The 20,747-nt window shown below is 60.3% G+C and overlaps 1 protein-coding gene across 1 annotated transcript in view; it reads right to left on the reverse strand.

Moving 5' to 3' along the window:
• The window catches only part of DSCAML1 (DS cell adhesion molecule like 1), a gene marked incomplete at its 3' end in the record, with an annotated part of 336,958 nt that extends 316,211 nt beyond the window's left edge, over positions 1-20,747 (reverse strand). Inside the window, exons 1-2 of the mRNA XM_079788952.1 lie at positions 20,547-20,747; positions 3,873-4,190 (exon numbers count right to left, since the gene is read on the reverse strand). Coding sequence (XP_079645078.1) covers positions 3,873-4,190; positions 20,547-20,592 — 364 coding nt within the window. The 5' untranslated portion in view covers positions 20,593-20,747. The remainder of the gene's footprint in view (positions 1-3,872; positions 4,191-20,546) is intronic.

The following is a 20,747-nucleotide window of genomic DNA, read 5'->3' on the forward strand; positions in this document are numbered from 1 at the left end:
TGTGAGGGACTATTCTAGAATTCATCCAAGGAAGCCAAACTGGAGTTCCCACATTATTCCTCGGCCCAGGGGGGCAAGAGTTTTGGGCACGGGGGCCATAAGTTGCCAAATAAAAATGGACGTGTGATCTCCTAACAGATTTTTGTTGGGTTTGGGCACGGCCCCGCACTGTGAGAAGCAGTTTGGGGAAGTGGAGGACTGGAGCAGACTGGGGGCTTGCTGGCTTCCTGGGCAGGATGGTTGTCGCTCTCTGTGTCTCTAGAAATGTAGCGTGCAGAGACACGGGCGGGCGGGCGTCTCCACGCTCCTGCGAAGCACAGCCTCCTTGCTCTCTCCACCTCCTAACACTGCCAGCACCTGAGCCGCCTCCGGCCTCAGACCCTTCCTCCCAGCGTGCCGGTCCCGGCTGGTTCTGGGGCTGAAACATGTAGCCACTCCATGTGTCAGGCCCATGTGGACGGGCCCAGCCTTAGCGGGGCCCGGGGCCTGCCCCCCCTTGTCCTCCTCCGCTTGGCCTCTCCTGGGGGCTCGCTCCATCCTTCGACCCCTTCTCTGCCGAGGAGATCCGGAGCCCCACTGCCCCCGACCTTGTCCTCAGCAGGCACCTGGGTGGTGCCCTCCTGCCCCCCTGCCCTGGCTGTCAGGGGACATCCGGGCCCAGCAGCCCCCCACCCCCGCCCCCAGGTTCATCAAGAGCCTCTTAATTGCTGTGTTTCCTGTCGGGCCGCCCTGCCGCCTGCTGAGGGCTCAGTTCCGTCCCAGGCTGGTGTGGTGTGATGGGAAGAGACACCGCTGAGTGGGAGGGAGAGGGGTGGAGGCAGGCGCGGCCGCTGGCTCTTCCTGGGTTTGGGCGCAGCACTGCGGGTATGGGGTGCACACGGGGGAGACCGAGGGAAGCTGACCCTGGAGGGAAGCAGAGGGGAGGAGGAGAGCATGGGGTTGGGGTGCACCCCCAGGATGGGCCAAGGGACCAGCAGAGGCCAGTGATTAGGGTGTCAGACAGGCGGGCGCTGCCTCCTACTCTGTAAAAGGAAATAATAATAACAATAATGACAGTAATAGTAATGCAGCGGGGAGAAGGCCTGGCACCCGGAGGCAGGGCCACGGGGCTGGGCCTCATTACAGAGCCATCTCTGTGAGCACTGGCGCGCTCTGGGCAGCTGACGGGGCCTCTCTCGGTCCCTCATTGGCTGGAAACACTCTATAGGGTCATTGTGAGAACTGCACCCAAACCCAACGAAGGGTCTGTGCCAGGTCATGTGACCTCACTTCCTCTTGGCCCGGGCGTGCTCCCTCCCGGCCGGCCCCCTGCGTTTCAGGGGACAACGGAAGGGCCGCTCCTGAAAGGCAACCCCACAGGCGAGGCTCTGAGCGTGGCCCTGGGTTCTGAGGTCACTTCCTCCCCCCAAACGAAGTGGGAAGAAGGTCAGCTGCTTAATGAAGAAGTCTCACCCTCCTCGCTCCCACACGCCTGGGCCCAGCGATTCGGAGCCTGTACTTGCGACAAGCACTCCTGAGCCCGGCGGCCCCGGAGTCAGAGACCTCGCTCCAGAAGTCTCTCCTGTGCCGAAGCACGGTGCTCAAGGCCGGACCCCTGCAGGGGGCTCCGAGGCCACCTATCCTCCCACCACAGCTCTTCCCAGAAAACCACTCCCCAAGGTCCCCGCTTTCTTCCTGTGGAGGCGCCCTCACAGCTGAGGCTGGCACCCGGCGGACAGGGCCGTCCTCGCCACGCAGCTGCCCGGGGCCTGCCAGGCCTGCAGACCTGCCTCCCAGAAATGAGACTTTCTGTTTCCTTTAGAGCAGCCGCCTGAGGGGCCTCACTGCCCTGACCTCTTACCATTTCCAAAGGCCAACGCGGTCCCTGCTAACAGTCTCCCACCATGACTGTGGCCTGAATGGCTGTTCTCGGGAGAAACATTGGCCTCGCACGGCCGTCACCAGGGTGGATGAAGGGCAGCGTGGGGAGCAGGAGACCGCAGCGATGAGATGCACGGCTGCCCCGCACAGCAGCAGGGGTGAATCCCACACACAGAACGGTGAGCAAACGGCTCAAGAAAACACGGACTGTGGGACTCCAGTTTTATAAAGTACAGACACCGGCAATATCAACATGGCAGGAGTCAGGACAGTGGCTTCTCCCGGGGCCTGGTGATGGGAAACGCATAAGGGGGCTTCCGCGTGACTGACTGCATGTCCTGAACTGGGTATCAGTTAGACTTTGGAAACTGCATCAAGCTGCATGCGTATAATAAATGCACTTCTCTTTATATATCTATAGTAATGAAAGTGTAATATGCTAATTAGACTGGATGGCCGGACGACCTTCCGGACGAAGCTGCGGTGACAGGGGCCAAGGCAGAGGTGGTTAGGGGCGATCAGGCAGGCAGGCGAGCAGTTAGGTGTAGGAAGCGGTTATAGGGTTAAGCCTCTGACTGACCTGTGGCAGGGTCACAAACAAGTTCGTTTGGAGGGCAGACCCCTCCCAGCATAATTAAGCCTGATCCTGTAACTGATCCCTAGATCTTTCCTGGGTAGCTAGTGGGCTGTGGGAGGGGCAGCAAGTGCTGCCAAAACAAGTGAAACTTACAAGAACATTGTTAATTGCCTTGTTTGTCCCTGATTATAAATAAAGCCTCAGCTTTGCAGTCTGGATCTGTTCTGTGGCCTCAGCCAGGCACAGAAAGATCCACCCAGCTCCCAGCTTCATGAATCTATTTCTGCATCTTGTTTTATTTCTAATATTTCTCAATCCCTGGCCGCCTCCATTTAGAACCGGTTCGTTCATCTCTCTTTCTGTGCGGGACGCGGAAAAGGGAGATCCCCGCCATGTCTGGCCCCCGCCGCATCAGGCCCCTGCAGTTAGGGGCGATCAGGCAGGCAGGCGAGTGGTTAGGGGTGATAAGGCAGGCAGGCAGAATAGTTAGGAGCAATGAGGCAGGCAGAGTGGTTAAGGGCAATGAAGCAGGAAGAGTGGTTAGGGGCAATGAAGCAGGCAGGCAGAGTGGTTAGGGGTGATGAGGCAGGCAGGCAGAGTGGTTAGGGGTGATGAGGCAGGCAGGCAGGGTGGTTAGGGGTGATCAGGCAGGCGAGCAGTTAGGAACCAGCGGTCCTGGATTGCAAGAGGGCCCAATTCTGCCTAAACCAGCAGTTGGACATCCCCCGAGGGGTCCCAGATTGAGTGAGGGTGCAGGCCGGGCTGAGGAACCCCCCTCCCCCGCTCCGTGCACGAATTTCGTACACCGGGCCTCTAGTTGTTTCAATAAAGTTTTTATTTTTAAGTTACGAAGGAAGGAAAGAGCTCATTGGGTGTTTTCCATGAGTCAAGCACCAACAGGACCACTGCATGTAGATGTGTGCGATCTCACAGTGATCACAGGCAGTGAGAAGCAGGGCAGAGACTGGCGAACCCTTTGTGGGTGAGGAAACTGAGACTCAGAAAGGGGTGCTCTCACCCGGCCTCATGGCTCAGGGGCTGAGCGTCAACCTAGGAACCAGGAGGTCACTGGTTCGATTCCCGGTCAGGGCACAGGCCCGGGTTGTGGCTCCATCCCCAGTGTAGGGTGTGCAGGAGGCAGCCGATCCATGATTCTCTCTCATCATGGATGTTTCTGTCTTTCTCTCCCTCTCCCTTCCACTCTGAAATCAACACAAATATTAAAAATAAATAGCAAGCAGTGTTCTCAGCCTAAGGACCTACAGTGACGGCAGAGAGCTAAGATCCCAAAGAACAGAACTTTCCTCGAGGGACTGACTTTTGCCAACCCCGCCCCCCCAATGTTACCCATGTGTCTTCAGAATGATGGGTGCTGCCCGCTCCCCATCTCGGCCCTCCAGACTGCGCTCCCCCAGCGGGGCGGGGCCGGCCTCACCTGCTTTGACGCGGATGTTGGGGCTGCGGATCTTGCCAGCGGCGTTCTCCGCGGTGCAGAAGTAGTCATTGTCGTGGATAAAGCTGTTGAAGGCGGAGGGGGAGAAGGGGTAGAGCTGCAGCGTCCCGTTGGCGTGCACGTGCCGGATGTGGGGCACGTCGTAGATGTCGTCCCCCGTGGCCAGGTACCATCGAAGGGCTGCGCTGGGGGATCCCGCGGCCGGGCAGGGCACCACGACCCCCACGGAGCTGGAGAAGGTCACCTGCTGCAAGGAGTCATTCACAAAGTAGAGGCTGGTGCCAGCATCCTCCGGGCGGGCTGCGGGGCGAGGGAGAGGCTCGGTTAGGGCGTTGGTAAGACCCTCATAGCCAGAGGCAGCGAGCCCACACTCAGGACTGCCAAGCACCTCGTCCCACAAGCGCTTACTGAGCGCCGACTGTTTACCGGCCCTGCCCACGGTGAGCCGGAGGCAGACCGCCCTGCAGAGGCTCCGGCCTTGCACAGGGACAGTTAACACATCGCGTGGCAAGAGGAGCCACCACTCCGCTACACTGGAGGGTCGGAAGCCCTTGTTTAGATGACAAATATTCATTGAGCAGCTCCTGTACGCAGGCGGTTCACACCCAGACCTCCGTTCACCTGTGCCATCCTGCGGGGAGGAGGTACTGCTTCTCTTCATCATTGTCTTTTACAGGCTGAGAAGAGGTAGGCGACTTGCCTGAGATGACACAGCGAATAAGCCCCAGAACAGACACGTGGCTCCATTGCTCCCAAAGAGGGTCTCGGTGCACTCTGTACCCGCCACAGCCGACAGGTAAAAGGTGTAAGACCGTGTTCTGCAAGGCGTGGCTGAGGGAGTGGGGTGCTCACCTGGAAGACGGAGACCCCAGGAGACCTTGAGAGCTGCCTTGACCCCTGGAGGCCAGTTTGGAAAAGGCGCAGCCCACAGCGGAAGGACGACGGGTTATCGGGAGCGGATGCCCGTGAGTGTGGGAGCAGGAGCCCGCCCCACTTCTCAGCCTGCCCCTGCCCTGGCGGCCTGTGGAGTGCCCTTTCCTCAGCCCGTAAAACGTGGGGAGGATGGACCAGGCCGCAGACTCCATCCGCCCGGCAGGTGGCCCCAGCCACACACGCTCACACGAAGAGCCTGCTCCCTGGCAGCTGCTGCTGGGGCAGGGCCACCCAACAGGGAGGGCAGCGTCTGCAGGGCGCGTCTCAGCTTGGGACCTCAGCGTTCCTGCCCCAACGGGAGCAGCCCTGAGGGAGGGAATCAGGGCCCTGCCTCCCCATGGAGAGGCCTGCCCCTTTAAGAAGGACCACCTCTGACCAGGAGGAGGAGAGAGCCTGGTCCCAGGTCTGCTGCTGGAAGCCACGCCCTCTCCACCAGGAAGATCAAGGACCACACAAACCACTTGGCTGCTACTCAGAGTGCAGGGGACCCACTTGCCCTCAACTTCCACCACTTTACGGCAGGGGCAGGGCCCACTCTGGACCGCATTCATATTCTTGGCTTAACTCTGAGCCGGGCCTCCAGGGAGACTGTACCAGGCAGCGCGCTGAGGGGGCCACTGAGCTTCATTGGTTAGAGCGATTCACATCATCTCATAAGGAGCCACGTGGAGCCACGGGCAGCAGCGTAGACACACGTCCGTCCTCGGCTCCGGCTGAGGCGTGGGGGCGACCTCTTACAGCAAGTGCATCGGCTGCCCTGCTGGGCACTGCTCGCTGAGTGCCCAGAGGCTCCGGGAGTGGCAGCATCCCTCCCCCTCCTCCTCCTCCTCCTCCTCCTCCTCCTCCTCCTCCTCCTCCCACCGCCTCCTGGGACAGTCCTGCTGCTGGTAGTTGAGCAAGTCTGCTCTGGGGAAGAGGAGGGTGGCCACCAGGAGACCCCGAGAAGCTCAGATGTGCCCACTCGCAGTGGCTGGAGTATTCCCCAAGGTCACTCAATCACACCATTTCATAGGTGGGCAAACTGAGGTGTAGGAAAGCTTCTCTCAGGATCCACCTTCGCCAGGTTCCCTTCCCCGAGCCTGCTCACCTCCTGAGAGACTTCCCTGCTGAGATTCAGTCAACAAATCATTGTCGAGCATCTTCAACATGCCAGGCACCATTGTTCGCACGTTTCTTATAGGACCTCTCTTAGTCTCCCCACTACCTTACCAGGTCGGCATTATACTCATCCCCGTTTAAAGCTGAGGAGACTAAGGTACTGAGAGATCAAAGCCACTCACCCAAGACCACACAACCGGTGAGTGAGGGCTCTGAGAGGCGGACGCAGGCCAGCTGGGCCCAGAGTCCGATTTCTAACCATGAGATCTGTAGCCACCGCCACAATACACAGGGGACTTCCTGCTCCTCAAGCACCACCTGGCCGCCAGCTTCCATATTCAACCATCCGGGACAGAATTAATACAACTACACACACACACACACACACACACACACACACACACACACATACACACATACACACACATATACACACATACACATACACATACATACATACACATACACACATACACATATACACACATACACACATACACACATACACACACATACACACACATACACACACATACACACATATACACACATACACATACACATACATACATACACATACACACATACACACATACACACACATACACACACATATACACACATACACATACACATATACACACATACACACATATACACACATACACATACACACATACACACACATACACACACACATACACACACACACACACACAGCCTTCCTGGGGTGGGGGCTGTAGGACCGGCACTTCAGACAGTGCCCAGCCTGTGGGACAGGGAACCTCACTCTGGGGTCCTGGCTGCTTCCTGAGACTACCTAGCCGACCAGACCCCTCACCACGGCAGCTTCGTGGGTGCTGGGAGCTGCACCCATCGAGGCCCAGAAAGACTGCCCGGTGCCTGACAAATGGGCTTGGGAGGCTCAGAGAGATTCCTGAGGAGAGAGCTCGGAACTGACTGGGGGCGGTGAGAACATGTGGAAGGAGGAGGAGGATGTCCCCGGTAACGATTTCTCATCTGCAGGACTTCCTAGGCGACGCTACTATTCTTTTTTTTTTAAGTATTTTATTCTTTTTTTAAAATCTTTTTGTTGTTGTTGCTAATCCTCACCCGAGCATATTTTCCCACTGAATTTTTTTTTTTAAGAGAGAGTGCGAGGGAGAGGAAGAGACAGAGAGAAACATTGATATGAGAGAGACATATCAATTGGTTGCCTCTCACATGAGCCCCGACCAGGGCCAGGGATGCCTGCAACCAAGTACGTACCCTTGACCAGAATCGAACCCGGAACCCTTCAGTCTGCAGGCCGACGCTCTATCCACTGAGCCAAACTGGCCAGGGTGCGATGCTACTATCCTATTTCCATTTTACATAGAATGGTAAGGAGATGAAGACTCAAAGTTAACTAACTTACCCAAAGTAACACCGAGTATACGCACTGGATCCGGGGCCGAAAACCAATGTTGCCTCCCTTTCTGAGCCGGGCACAGCGCTGACGACAAGTCAAACCACAAAATATAGGCGGCACTCTCCTCCCCAACATTTCTTCCACCGCCTGACCGCCCCCCCCCCCCCACACACACACCCCTAACACACATTCCTAGCCTCCTTCTCTCCCGCTGGACTTCTGTCCCAGCCTCCCGGCCTGTGAGACAGCCCCTTCCGAGGCCCCCCCACCCTCCCGCAGGAGCGCCGACCTCAACGCCTGCCTCTGCCTGCACGTGGCCTCGGGGCTGCCAGAGCCAAGGACAGGGTCTCAGCAGCCACAGTGAGAAGATCTAATTGATGGATTGACCAGGACTGTCCAGCCCCCTGCCGGGCAGATGAAAGACGGATTTACAGCCAAGGAGAGCGGCCTCCTGGTTCTCCCGCGTGGATGTGAGCTGCTGTCTCCTGAGCCCGGGCTGGGGAGGCTCAGACAAACCACGCATTGCTGCTGTGGCTGACAGCGCGTGGCTATTGGAAACACCACCCTGGGCGTAAAACAGGAGCGTTTTGCGCTTACATCGGCCCTCATATTTTACCACCACAGGCACCTGTCAGCTCAAAACCCAGAAGCCCTCCCATAAACATGAATTCAGTCTCACCTCGCCGGCTCAGAGAAAGGCGTGAGCAGAGGCACAAAGAGGAAACTGAGGCACTAGCCACCTCCAATCTCTGCCACGTGCCCAGGTGAAGGCTGGCCCCAGGGCACCGTGAGAGGCTGCGGCAGCAGTGGGTACGCAGTCCCCTCGCCACGGAAGGGGAGTAGCCGGGCCCGAGGGCCTCACTGAGGCTGGCGTGGCCTTCACGTGGGTCTTTCCCTCCTCAGTCTCCCGAGAAGAGCCAGGAGTGTGTGCAGCAGCCGGAGCCGGGGGGTCTGACAGAGCTACCTTCCCTCCTGCTCGCCGGACCAACTGTGTGACCTCAGGCAGGCCAACTAGCCTCTCTGAGCCGTGGTGTCAAAAGAGGGAGGACTGCATCACCTACCTACCCCCCACCGCCAGGACTGCCCAACAGTAAAACAGGATGTGACAGTGCTTGGTGCCACGTGACCAGGTGTGAGTCTGAAGGATGGGCTTGCTATTCTGGTCCCAGCAACCCCCACCCCAGGGGCCAGGAGGCCTAAGGTGACTGCAAAGGATGCCGGGGCACAGCGCCCTCTGCAGCCTGTGGGACTCCAAGCCCTTTCCCACCCCTTCACCTCCTCCTCCCCCGCACTTCAGGGCTCTCCTCCCCCCACGTCCTTGTGAACAGGGACCAGGAAAGACCTGGTTCCTCAGGGGATCAGGAGCAGCAGCCATGGTCAGCAGGCCCCGGGTGTGGGGAAGGCATCAGAGAGGGGAGTGGCCAGAAAGGGTCCCCCGGAGCCAGGGCGGTGAGCAGAGGGCTGAGCACAGATTCCACGGGAGCCCCGGGAGGGAGGTCCGTTACTCAGCATCAGAGAGGAAGCTCTGGGACGGGGCTTGAGCTGAGCCTGGACAGAGGACCCCCCGCACAGTGGCTCGGTGACAGGTGTGGGTCTGGCATGTGTGGGGGACACGACAGAAACCTTTCAGGCAGGAGCACTGGGTGGGACTGGGGAGGGGAGGCGGAGTCAGCGGGCTTGGCCCTCCGTGGTGGGCGCGTGAGGAGGTTTGCAGGCTCCTCCCGGGTGCGTATTGCGTGGTCGCTCAGGACAGGGTGACTGAGATTAGCCGCGTTCCTGGAGCCTGTGCCTAACTTCCTTTTGGCCACACACCCATTTTCCTGATGGCTTACTGGCCTGGCCAATGGCGCAGAGCTCTCCAAAGAAAGGAGCCTACCATGAATAGAGCACCTACTGTGTGCATGCACCCGGGCTTCTGTGCTCCCAGGGCATGTTCTCACGTAATCCTCACACACAGGAAGGAGGTGGGCCCTGGGAGCTGCATGTACAGGGGCGAGCAGAGGCTCATGGGGAGGAATTTCCCAAATCACACAGCGAGACGGAGCCAGAGCCAGCACCCAGCAAGGCCGGCCTGGCCCCCAAGCCCGGACGCCTTCTTCCACAAGCTTGGGGCCTGGTGAGGTTTCTCCTTCACTCTCCGAGGCCAGTCCTAATTTGGAGAACAAATCCCTGGACAGGAAACGCCTCCTTTCCCTCGCTCCCCAGCCTGCTCCTGCTTCCCTGGCCAGCCGAGTGGGCATGTGCAGAGAGAGCGAGCAGAGGGGCAGCACTTCCTGTGGGAAGAGAGACACTCAGATCAACAGCAGCGCCTCTCTGGTCGGAGGGGAAAGTGGGTTTTTAATAGGAAATGGAAGTCGTGGGCTTGGTTGTGAGGTGACAGACGCCCAGCCGTAAGCGCAGTTAATCTCCTCGGAGTAGCACGGAGCACCCGATGCCGCGCCACGGAACAGGCTGCACGCCGCCACGAGATTAGCCGAGCGGAAATAGCACAGCGATATTTTTAAACCAGAAATCGCCCCGGGCATTTGGCTGCCCCAGGGTCACCCCGAAACCTAAATACCCGTTGCATCAACTCCCTCGCTCTGCCCTGCGTCTGGCCACGGGGATTCGTTTGTGGAAAGAAAGGGGACACCAGGTATTCGTCACCAGTGGGCCCCCTGGGCTGGGAGGGGGGTGTCTGGCCAACGGAGGCTTCCTCCCAGGTGCACCCTGAATTATCCCCAATCATCGGAAATGACCCCCAGGGGACTGACATCACCACGTGGCCTTGCCCGGGGAGGAGGTAGGGGCACTGTGCTCTCCCCCTTCAGGACACTGACTGGTCTCACTCATGGGGCTCCTCCCCGGGAGCTGAGCCAGTGCTGGGCCCTATCACACCCCCACCCCAGACTGGCAGGGGCCTGGGCGAGGCGTCCGCCTGGGCACAGCCATGAGGGTGGGAGGGCACAGCGGGTCCTCGGGAGCAGGGAGGCAGGGGAAGTGGGCAGAGCTCCCTGCAGGCTGTGAGCTCCCCTCCCGCTCACCACTCCATCCCGGGGCCTAGCCCAGCACCGGGCACTCAGCACAATGGCTACCCACTCAGACCCTGAGCCAGGCTCCCACGAGTGATTCCCTGCTCTGCCGCGTACAAGCAGTGTGACCTTGGGCCAGCGCTGACCTCTGTGTCAAGTGTGACCTCTGTGTCAGGTGTGACCTGGCCAGCACTGACCTCTGTGTCAGGTGTGACCTGGCCAGCACTGACCTGTGTGTCAGGTGTGACCTGGCCAGCACTGACCTGTGTGTCAGGTGTGACCTGGCCAGCACTGACCTGTGTGTCAGGTGTGACCTGGCCAGCACTGACCTGTGTGTCAGGTGTGACCTGGCCAGCACTGACCTCTGTGCCAGGTGTGACCTGGCCAGCACTGACCTCTGTGTCAGGTGTGACCTGGCCAGCACTGACCTCTGTGCCAGGTGTGACCTGGCCAGCACTGACCTCTGTGTCAGGTGTGACCTGGCCAGCACTGACCTCTGTGCCAGGTGTGACCTGGCCAGCACTGACCTGTGTGCCAGGTGTGACCTGGCCAGCACTGACCGTGCAGAGGGCTGGCAGGTAGGTGAGTTCAGTGGTGATGGTTCCTCAGTATTTGTTGCCGTTATCAGTGCTATCATTAGCGCACAGGCAGGATCTGTGAAATAAATACCCTCAACAAACATGTACCTCTCACCCACAATCATACTAATAACAACGACACAAGGAAAGACGGAAGCTCAGACGTCACTCGCTGAGCACTGCTGCAGCTGTGTAAAGTGTGGACCCACCAGAAGGTGGGGGCCCTCTGCCCGTCAGGACGCTCTTTCTGATTCAGGTGGTCCCGTCTCCCGCAGGGCCGCCCTCCTCTGGGGAAAGACGCATCTGCCATCTGGGCTCCCAGGTCACCTTTCCCAGCAGGGGGCATTCTCCTGGCTCGGCCTGAGGACCTTCGCACCGCAGTGACTTAACCTGCCGATCGAGGTCATGCCAGGACAAAGCGTGGGCTAGCCCATCCCGCCCGGCAGCCGTGCGGACCTGTGAGGCTCCCGTCCATGGCGAGGCTGATCTCCACACAAAGTCTTCCAATCCCATGCAGGCGGAACTAGGTCTATAGTGTGAGCACACAAACCAGTTTGCTCTTGTCTGATTTATTAATTATTGTATTGTTCTCCATACAAACAACGGGAAACCTACCTCTGGTATATTGTCTGTCTTCACTCTCACTGTCCTCTTCCCACAGCCGGAAAAACTGGCCCAGAGAGGATCGGCCAGCGGGGCCAGCTCACCCCCTGCGTCCATCCAAACCCAGCCCAGCGAGCGGGTCCGGCTGCAGCATCCGGAAGCCCTACTGTGTGTGTGTCTTAGAGACAGGCGGAGTCCAGGCCCTCGGCAGGAGGAGGCGACCTCCCCAGACAGCACCAGAGCGCTTGTAGGCGGCCAGAGCTGGTCCTTCCCTGGGACGAGACGGAGCAGCGGGGACGGAGTCCGGTGCCTTCGGTCCACAGCTCCCCCCACCGGGCGCACCTGCGTCACCATCCTCACCATGCCTGTGCCCACTGGGTCTTTGCAGCACTTGGCTTTTGCCAGGCACCATGCAGACCCTTTACTTGCATTACAGTGCCTTTGACCCTGACACCAGCCCCGGAATGTGGCTGCCACACGAGGCCACTGTTACAGTGAGAGAGCAGAACCTGAAGCCCCGGGTCCCTTTCTACAGCTGCGCCTCTCAAGGGGCCGGCACCCCAGATGTGTCCTGTCTCCAGGCTGTGAACATGCCACAGGGGGTCTCTGATGAAGGACAGCAGTTTGGGGTATGAGAGTCCTGATTTACTTGGGACTGTCCCAGACATCAAACACTTTATCCCCAGTACGTCCTCTCCACAATGGAATGCTGGCAGCTCCTTACTCTAGGCACCGAGATGCCAAATACCACCCACCCCCATTTCCAAACGCCCCTGGCAGGCTGTCCACCCCATCGAGAAGCACGGCCCGGGTCCAAGCACCTCACCTCTGTCCATCAGAAACATGATTGTGCTTTTTTTCTTCTTTTTTTGGTTAATCCTCACCCGAGGATGTTTTTCCATTGATTTTTAGAGAGTGTGGAAGAGAGAGGGAAAGACAGAGAGAAACATTGATGTGAGAGAAACACATCAATTGGTTGCCTCCTGCATGTGCTCCGACCAGGGCCCAGGCCGGGGAGGACTCTGCAACCATGGTAAGTGCCCTTGACTGGAATCGAACCCAGGACCCTTTGGTCTGCAGGCCGATACTCTATCCACTGAGCCAAACCGGCCAGGGCTCTTTTCCCCCCATTTTTTAAAGATTCTTAGCACAAACAGTTCCTGTAACCAGCAACCAGGAACCTACAGGACCCGGTAAAGATCAACCATCCTTCAGCCTAAAGGCCCTGCACCACTGGCTCCAGGAGAAATTACGAGCCAACAGCTGACAATGAACAGACTAACCTCCAGCCCCTTCCCGACAGGGCCTGTCCCAGGGCCTCGTGGCCGGAGGGCCTCCCCGGGAGCTGGCCAGACAGCACAGTTGTCCCACAGACCCCTCGATTTAGACTGCTAATGCTTGAGGGACTTAAAAGATTATTTGTCCAATCCCCGCCAGTTCCTGATGGAGAGAGTGAGGCCGAGAGCGGTGGACCTGTGCGCCCCGGGCTCTCTGGTCCCCCCAAGGCTGGGTTGTCTGCGGAGCATCGCCCTCAGGGAAGGGCTCTGGGGCCGGTGGAGACGCTGGCATCTGGGTCATGGAGGGCGGAGTCGTCCAGGGACCCCAAGGGCGTGGGCTGTCAAGGGTGTTCTCTACGCACAAAACCCAGCGGAACTCCCCCCAGAAGGACAGACCGAGAAAGCCACCCCGCTCCAGGCATGGGGCTCACCCGTGCGGCCACTTACATCGGCTTCATGGCATCAAAGCCAGACAGTTCCTACCCTGTCCAATCCCGGTAGAGATTTAGCAACCAATCCCAGCTCTCCTTCGGCAGGTGTGTGTGTGTGTGTGTGTGTGTGTGTGTGTGTGTGTGTGTGAGAGAGAAAGAGCCTTGTCCTGCCTGGTGTCCCGGCTGGGATAGGCCCGCCTCCACTTGCCGCAGCGGCACCTCAGGAATGGAGACGCAGCGTGGAGAGGAAATGCCGTCCTGAGGGAGCATGAGCGGGAGCAGGGACTCCGGGTGCCTGGATGAGAGGCCCAGGAGGCAGCACGTGTGCCCATGACCGCTCACGGTTCGCACGGGCTGAGCTTCCCCTAGAGCCACGTGGCCTAGAGGGCGGAGGAGGACCAGTGAGCAGAGGCACGGGCCTGGACAGGGCCGATTCCAAGGGTGGCTGTCACAGTCGAGCCGTATGACGCCTGGGAGGGAAGGCGTTTCCTGGGGCCGGAGGGGCTGGGGCCGGGGGAGACCCACTGCTGGTGGGAAGCTGCGGGGGAGCGGGCGCCTTCCACCTGGGAGACCTTTGCCCATGCAGTCACCCCGAGGCAAGGCCTCTGCCTCTCCCCCACCCCCAGAGCAGGCCTCCGCCCTCCCAGCAGCCCTGTGGCCGGGACCCTGACTCAGCAGGCCTCTCAGGACCTGGTTCCAGTTGTTGCTCTCATTCAAATGAGGTCACACAAGGTAGGACCCAGAGCTCCTGGACCTCCCCGCCAGACTGGGTGCTGGGCAGGGAGCCTTGCCCTCTGGGAAGGTTCCGGAGGCTGAGCGGAAGCCGCCGGGGCCTGGGAGGGACCGGGGAGGGGCTCCCACCCCCCTGGGCGCGGGCCGCGGGAATCGGCTGCGTCTGCTCGGAAAGCTGCTGCAGCCGGACGCGCTTCCTCAGCTGTTCCCATGCGGACGGAAGCGAAGGCTGCGAACATTCTCTAGACGTGGGGCCCCGGAAGGGGGAGGCCGCCCCACGCAGCTGTGAGACCTTCGCTTCCCTGTGAGGAAATGACAGTAATTATACCTCCTCTTTCAGCAGAGCATTCACAAGGCTGAAAGTGATTTTTATGTGGTTTTTACATGTGTGTGTTTACATGTTACCCTGTTCGGTGTACAAAGTGTTGTCACATGATGTACCAGGGATGCCCCTCATCCTTCTCCCACACGTGCAGTAAGAAGCGCTCTGTGGGACAGTCGGGACAGGGGTGATGTGCCCATTTTACAGATTAGGAAATAGAGGCACATGAACTCTTAGGTAACCCGCCTAACTTAGGCCAAGCTTCATTCTCCAGGCCCATGGACAATGCTCTTTCTCAGCACACACTCATACACACACACTCACACACACAGTTCAATGGGCAGGCAGCTCTCATGGAATGACTGTTCTTCATGAAGACGATGATCTTGGAACTGGTCAGGGCACGCATCATGCAGAGCAAGGGCATGGGGAGGTGGGGCAGGTGGCTGAACGGACGCGGGGATAGCAGCTGGTGGCCGAGGAGGTACTCAAGGCTAACACTGTTCATGCTCACCCAGCCCTGGGCAAACATCTGTTCAACAGGGCACATGGGCTGCTGTGCCCACAGCCGGCCCCACACTCAGAGAGCGCACAGGCCACAACCTGCCATGGGCAACACTTGGCCTCCGGGTCAGATGCCGTGTCTCCGAGGCTGACCGGGTCATGGAGGGTGGAGTCGTCCAGGGACACCCAAGGTCATGGGCTGTCAAGAGTATTCTCTATACACAACTACCTAAAACCCAGGGAGACTCGTCCCAGCAGGAGAGACAGAGAAAGCCACCCGCTACCCTGTGTGGCCCATTTACACCGGCTTTATGGCATCAAATCCAGACAGTTCTTACTCTGTCCAATCCTGGTAGACCTTTAGCAACCAATCCCAGCTTTCCTCTGGCAGGTAGGAGGCTGGCCTTTGCCTCACCCCCATAGCCAAGACTGGAGCCAACCTCTGCCCTCACCTTTTCTGCTGTTACCGTCAGCCATGGCCAGGGAAGGGGCGTGCTGGGTCCCAGGGACGCCCGGTGCCGCAGGCTCAGCTCTCTCGCTGAGGATGAGCCCTGCAGGCTACCTCCTGGTGATGGGGGAGGGGGGTCCCCTGCCCTGGTCACCTCTCAGTCTTTCTTATTGCTACATCTAAGCCAGTGGCTTGGCCAGTACAACTGCTCGAGGCAGGACCTGACGGTCTGCTGGGCGGGGGGATGGGGGGGGAGGGGGAGCAGTGCCGAACAAATGCAGAGGTCATACGTGTATTGAGCACCTACTCTGCTCTGGCTGCTTTACAAGCATTGTCCCCTTTAACCCCATTTCACAGCTGGAGAACGAGGCTCGGAGACGCCGCAAGTGCCGGGAGTCTCAGGAAGCGCAGAGCCAGGCTGTGAAGGAAGGTGTGCCTGACACAGAGGCCCACCCCACCCGCGAGGCGCAGGCCTCTTAGTCCTCTCTTCACCCTCCAACCTATAACACGCTCTGGCTGGAGGACTCGGTGAGAGGGATCCTGAGCTTCCCCCGCTGGCCCTCCCTCTCCCAACCTCCAGCCACTCCCTAAAAGCCCCCCCACCCCCCCGGAAACCTCTGTGGGCACGCTGGCCTTTAGCCATGCCCAGAACCCCGCTGGGAGGCCTTCGAGCCCCACCTGCCCGGCGGGCTTTGCTCAGGCCCTGGAAATGCAGACAAACCCATTCCTGAGGCCGCATCCCCAGGCGGGCATCCCAGCCGGCTCCCCTCCCCGAATGGAGCCCTCCAGCCGCCCTGGGGTTCGCTCCTCCAGCAGGGCTCCCAACTCTTCACCCCTCCCTCTATGACCGCAGCGCCTGCTGTCCTGCTGCCCCCGCCGGGGGCCGCGCAGGACCGTGGCCTCCATGGCGCTGGAACACGAAGGCCGGCTCTTCCCCGAACCCCACAGAGGCCATGGCCTTCTCCAAGCCGGACGTCCACAGACCAGGAGGGAAAAGGACAGTTCCCCGCACTCCACACCCCCTCCCAGCAGGGGCTGCTTCTGGGGAGGCCACAGCCCTGAGCCCTGGGCCTCGGGCGGGCGTCAGGGTGCGCTCACTGGAGGCTCATGTTGGCCCTGTTCCCACTGCCAGCGAGTCCCTCTCTTCACCCTCCTCTTCCCACAGCACAAGAGGGACAACCCAGGCCCCAAGTTTGGTGGGCCATAGGGGTCTCTGCCCATGACCGCCCATCCACCCCAACAACCGCTCCAGGGCCGCCTCGCCAGCAGCAGAGCCAGTGCCCGGTGCTGAGTCCATGCAGGCCTAACACTCAGGGGAGAGAGAGACACCCCAAATCCCAGGCCTCCGCTCCAGCCTCACCCCCACTCCTTACCAGGAAAAGGCCACTGCCTGGCTGCTCCTGGGGGAGGCCCTTGGCCTGGGCAGGTGAGCATGCAAATCTGAATGCAAATTATATGCAAATCCAGGGCCTGCCCTTGAGTTCCTGGCACCCGCCCATCTCTGCTGCCTGTGGCTCACCCCACTCAGGCCTGCTGCCCCCGGAATACATGGTGCTCAGGGATGAGAAAGCACTCAGGGGTGGGGGCTCTCCTCTCAGCTGCTTCAAATGTCCCCCAAAATACTTCCTCCGAGATCCTGATGGAGGGAAGAATCTCCCAGCCTGGAGCTGTACCCCGAAAAACAAAACGTTCTCTGAATACCCACCCTCCCTTCAACGAATCCACAAACAAAATCATCCTCCACCAGGCCCGGCAGGGGACCACGCAAGTCACAGGATGGGTTTCCTGAAGCCCTGGAGAAGGTAAGGGGCTTGAGGTCCACACCCCTTTGTCAGAGGCCAAGAGCCCATGAGATGCTGGGGCAGACCCCCACCCTGTGCCCGGGGGCTCCCAACCTCTCTGTTTAGGGGCTTGCTCCTGTAGCAAAACATCTCCAGCCAAACCGGTGCCTGCAAGCCCACCCCCACCCCCACCCCCGTCCTCCCCACCTGCCAATCCAGGAACACAAGCCTCTCCCCTCCCGGGAGCTGCTAACCTAAGTGCTGCCTTTGGGTCAACTGCCTGCTTGCTTTCTGTTTCTCGCGGAGCGCCCCATTCTGCTGCAGAGATGCAGGAACGGCAGCGGCCTGGCGCCCCGAATACGCAGCGTCGGAAAGGCTTGCGGGGCGCCACGGCCGCTCCAGTCTCTCCCGTGTAATTCTACCGCCGGAGCCGCTGCCCACCGCCCACCCCAGTGCTTACTGGGCCTTCACCTGCTTCCCGAGTTGCGTTTGCCATTTCAAGATCTTGAAACACATCCCCCCCTCTCCCCCTCTTTTAATTAGACACTGAACAGAGTGTTAGAGATTTGCTTAATGGTTTGACGAAGGCTTTTAATTTGGTATGCTCAAGAGAGACGAACCACGAGTCCCCATTGGAGAGGCTGGGGTGGGAAATGAAAAAAATCAATGCAACCCATTACTTTGGCTTTTAGAAAACAGGAATTTTACTGCCGGGAAGCTGGTCTTTTACACAGTAAAAATGCAAATGCCGGCGACACAGATACTGGCACGCTGGATGGAAGCGGAGAGAGCCGTGGCGGGGTTCATCTGGCTGCCCAAGCCGGGGTTTGTTTTGGTGATAATAAGACCGTTATTGGAGACTCGATAGCCACTTATTAAAATCTCTTCCCAGTTCAGTTTTGGGGAATTGGTCGGAGCTCAGTCTTTATCCAATAAATAAATAGGTAAATAAATAAATGAATAAATAAATAAAAATAAAAATAAAAGGTGTTTCGAGAGGAATGGAAATAACAGAAGCTTAAAACACATTCAGTAACCGCTCAGTTCCATCCAGAGGATGAGCCATCTCCTCTTGTTTCCTCTCCTCTCGCTCTGCCTCCTCCCGCTCCTCACAGATGGACGTACAAATTATTGCAGGAGGGTATTGTTTTCTGAAACAGGCTTGAACATCACATTTACATTTTCTTTGGTGCCGCGGGGGTGGCTGGCAACGGGAGAGAAAAATACGCCAAACCCGATCTCCCCTGCTTTCGCCGCATCGCATCTCCCCCAGCCGCCTCTGCCCCCCCCCCCCCACGTCACCCCAAGTGAACAGGCCCCGGGGACCAACCTGGCACCTAAGACCCAATCAAGGCTCTGAGCAAAAGGAAGGCCTGCCTGGCGAGGCGCCCAGCCCAGCGCAGAGGCTGGAGCCGCTGAAGGGCAGGCGCCAGGGCTCTGCAGGCCACAGCGCCGCTCAGGTGCTGCCTCACCTGCACCCCAACCTCCTAGACCTACAGGGCAACTTCCTTCTCAAGTTGGAAAGGTGCTGCCCCTGGGCACCCTGTTGTCCTCTGGGCCTTCTCCGCCCCCACCTCCATCTGCCGCCTCCTATCGAATAGCGGAGCTTCATTTATTAATGCCCCGCTTCTGGGAGGGGGAGGGGCATGAGGTTCTGCTCAGGGGCCTCCCCTCCTGGGACTGGGCTGCTCAGGAGGAGGTCCCCAGAAAGAGGGGGTGGGGTAGGTTGAGGACAAAGCTGGGCCTCTGTGTGCAGGGCTCAGGCCCCGCTTTCTCACCAGACAAAATGGAAAAGGGGTGGGGGTGAGAGAGAACCCGCGAGAGAAGCTGCCGCTCCTCACCTTATGTATTTTTAATATTAATGTAATTAAAACTGCAAGCCGAGCCAGCCTGCGGGGCGGGGGAGGCAGGAAGAGCCTGGGAGAGGGAGGCTGGGTTGTGTGTGGAGAGGCGTGTGGGGGGAACTTGAGCGCTAGACCGCCTTCTTGCTCCCCGAAAGTGGGACAGGAAGGTGCTGTGCAGGGGGCGAGGTGTTAACCACCCTGGCTCAGGCTTGGTGTGGCCCCCAGCGGCCCCACTGGGTCTGAGAAACTCACCCCCCCGCCCCTCCCCCCCCCCCCCCCCCCCGGCCTCCTGCCCCTCACCAGGCCTCCAGGCAAACCCCAGCAGTGCCTTGGCCTTCAGTCTGGCTTTGACAAATAGAATAGGGGTTACCTCCTCCCCCAAAGCCAGGAGAGGCAGCATCCAGCTACAGCAGGTTGGGGACGCGGCACCCTGGGGCCTCTACACGGAGGACTGGACCCCCTGGAGCGCCAGCCATTGGCTGGACGGCCCTTCCCCCATCGCCCAGGGGTCAAGAGTCGTCGCTCCTCCCAGGTCACCCCCTGGGCAAAGGGGGGCGGGGGAGAAACCGCCCCCAGGCGCGAAGGAGAAAAGTTGAGGGCTGAACCCGGGAAGCTGAGCGCACAGCGCGTGTGCTCCCCACACAAGGGCGCGGAGTTCGGCCGCTGGTCTCCCGCCCTCTGCGCGCCCCGGGGCGTCCTCTACCACAGCCGGGGAGCCGCCCGCGGAACGGCCAGGCCGCCTCGGTGCCCGGCGCTCTGGTCCGGACGTCTGCCCGCTTCCAATTGCCAACTGCCGGTCCCGGCCGCTCCGAGGGTCAGGTGTGCAGCGCCAGCGGCAGGTCTGGGCACGCCGGACACCTGGACCCGCCCTGGCAACGCTTCCTCTCCCAGGACAGCGACACGCCCCCTCCCCCTCATCCCCATCCCCGCTCCGGACGGAAGACCTGGCCCGCGTCCGCCTGACCCGCTGACCGGCACCGAGCGGAGAAGCTGGCACCTTGGAGCGCGCTGCTCGGTAGCTAAGGCGGAGCCGCGAAGCCCGGGTGCGCGGGGCGGGGGGGGGGGGGGGGGGGGACGGGGAGCTGGGGAGGGCGGCCTCTGGGTTTGGAGAACAACTTGCTCTCCTAGGGACCCCAGCTCTCGGGACCCCAGCTCTTCTGCTGAGCATCCAGCCACGGCTCACTGGGCGCCTTTTGGGCGGCGCAGGGGTCCGGCGGCGGAGGCGCGCGGGGGCGGGGAGGAGTAGCCGGCGGGTCCGAGGCCCGAGGAAGCGAGCGCTCCCGTGGACACTCACGGCCCGAGGACCCCGCCACTCGGAGGGCAACTCAGAGGGCACCCGGGGTCCCAGCGCCCCCAAGCCGCAGGAAGCGGCCTGGGAGCTGGGGAGGGGTCGGGGCAGAACTGCGCCCGGTGAGGAGCGGGGGAGGGGCTCGGGCGCCCCCCACCCCCACCTCGACACCAAAACGGCAGGAGCGGTGGCCAGCGGAGCGGCCCGGGGCGGACTCTCACCCGGCCCCTCTCCGGGTGGTCGCCCTGTCCCCGCTGCCACCCACCCAGGGCCAGGCAGCGGGTCGGTCCCCGGACATCTGGAGCCCGCCTGGCACCCCACCCGGCACCCTGCCCGGCCGTCAGCCCGCGCGCTCCCGGCGCTGCCCCCGCAGCCTGCGGCTCGCGCGGGCTCACCTTTGTGCCAAGAGTCCAGGAGCAGGAGGAAAGTTACCAGCCACATGCCATACAGAGGCCGGTTCCCCGGGGATGGTCCTTGGCCGCGTGCGGCAGAGCCTCTCCCCGCTCCGCGCTCGCAGCCGCCCGCACTCCGCGCCGCTCTCTGCTCCTCGCCGAGCGCTCGGCGGCTCCTCCCTCCCGGCTCCCCGCTCCTGTCAT

The sequence above is a fragment of the Cnephaeus nilssonii genome, assembly GCF_951640355.1.
Source record: "Cnephaeus nilssonii genome assembly, chromosome: 13".
Taxonomy (NCBI): Eukaryota; Metazoa; Chordata; class Mammalia; order Chiroptera; family Vespertilionidae; genus Cnephaeus; species Cnephaeus nilssonii.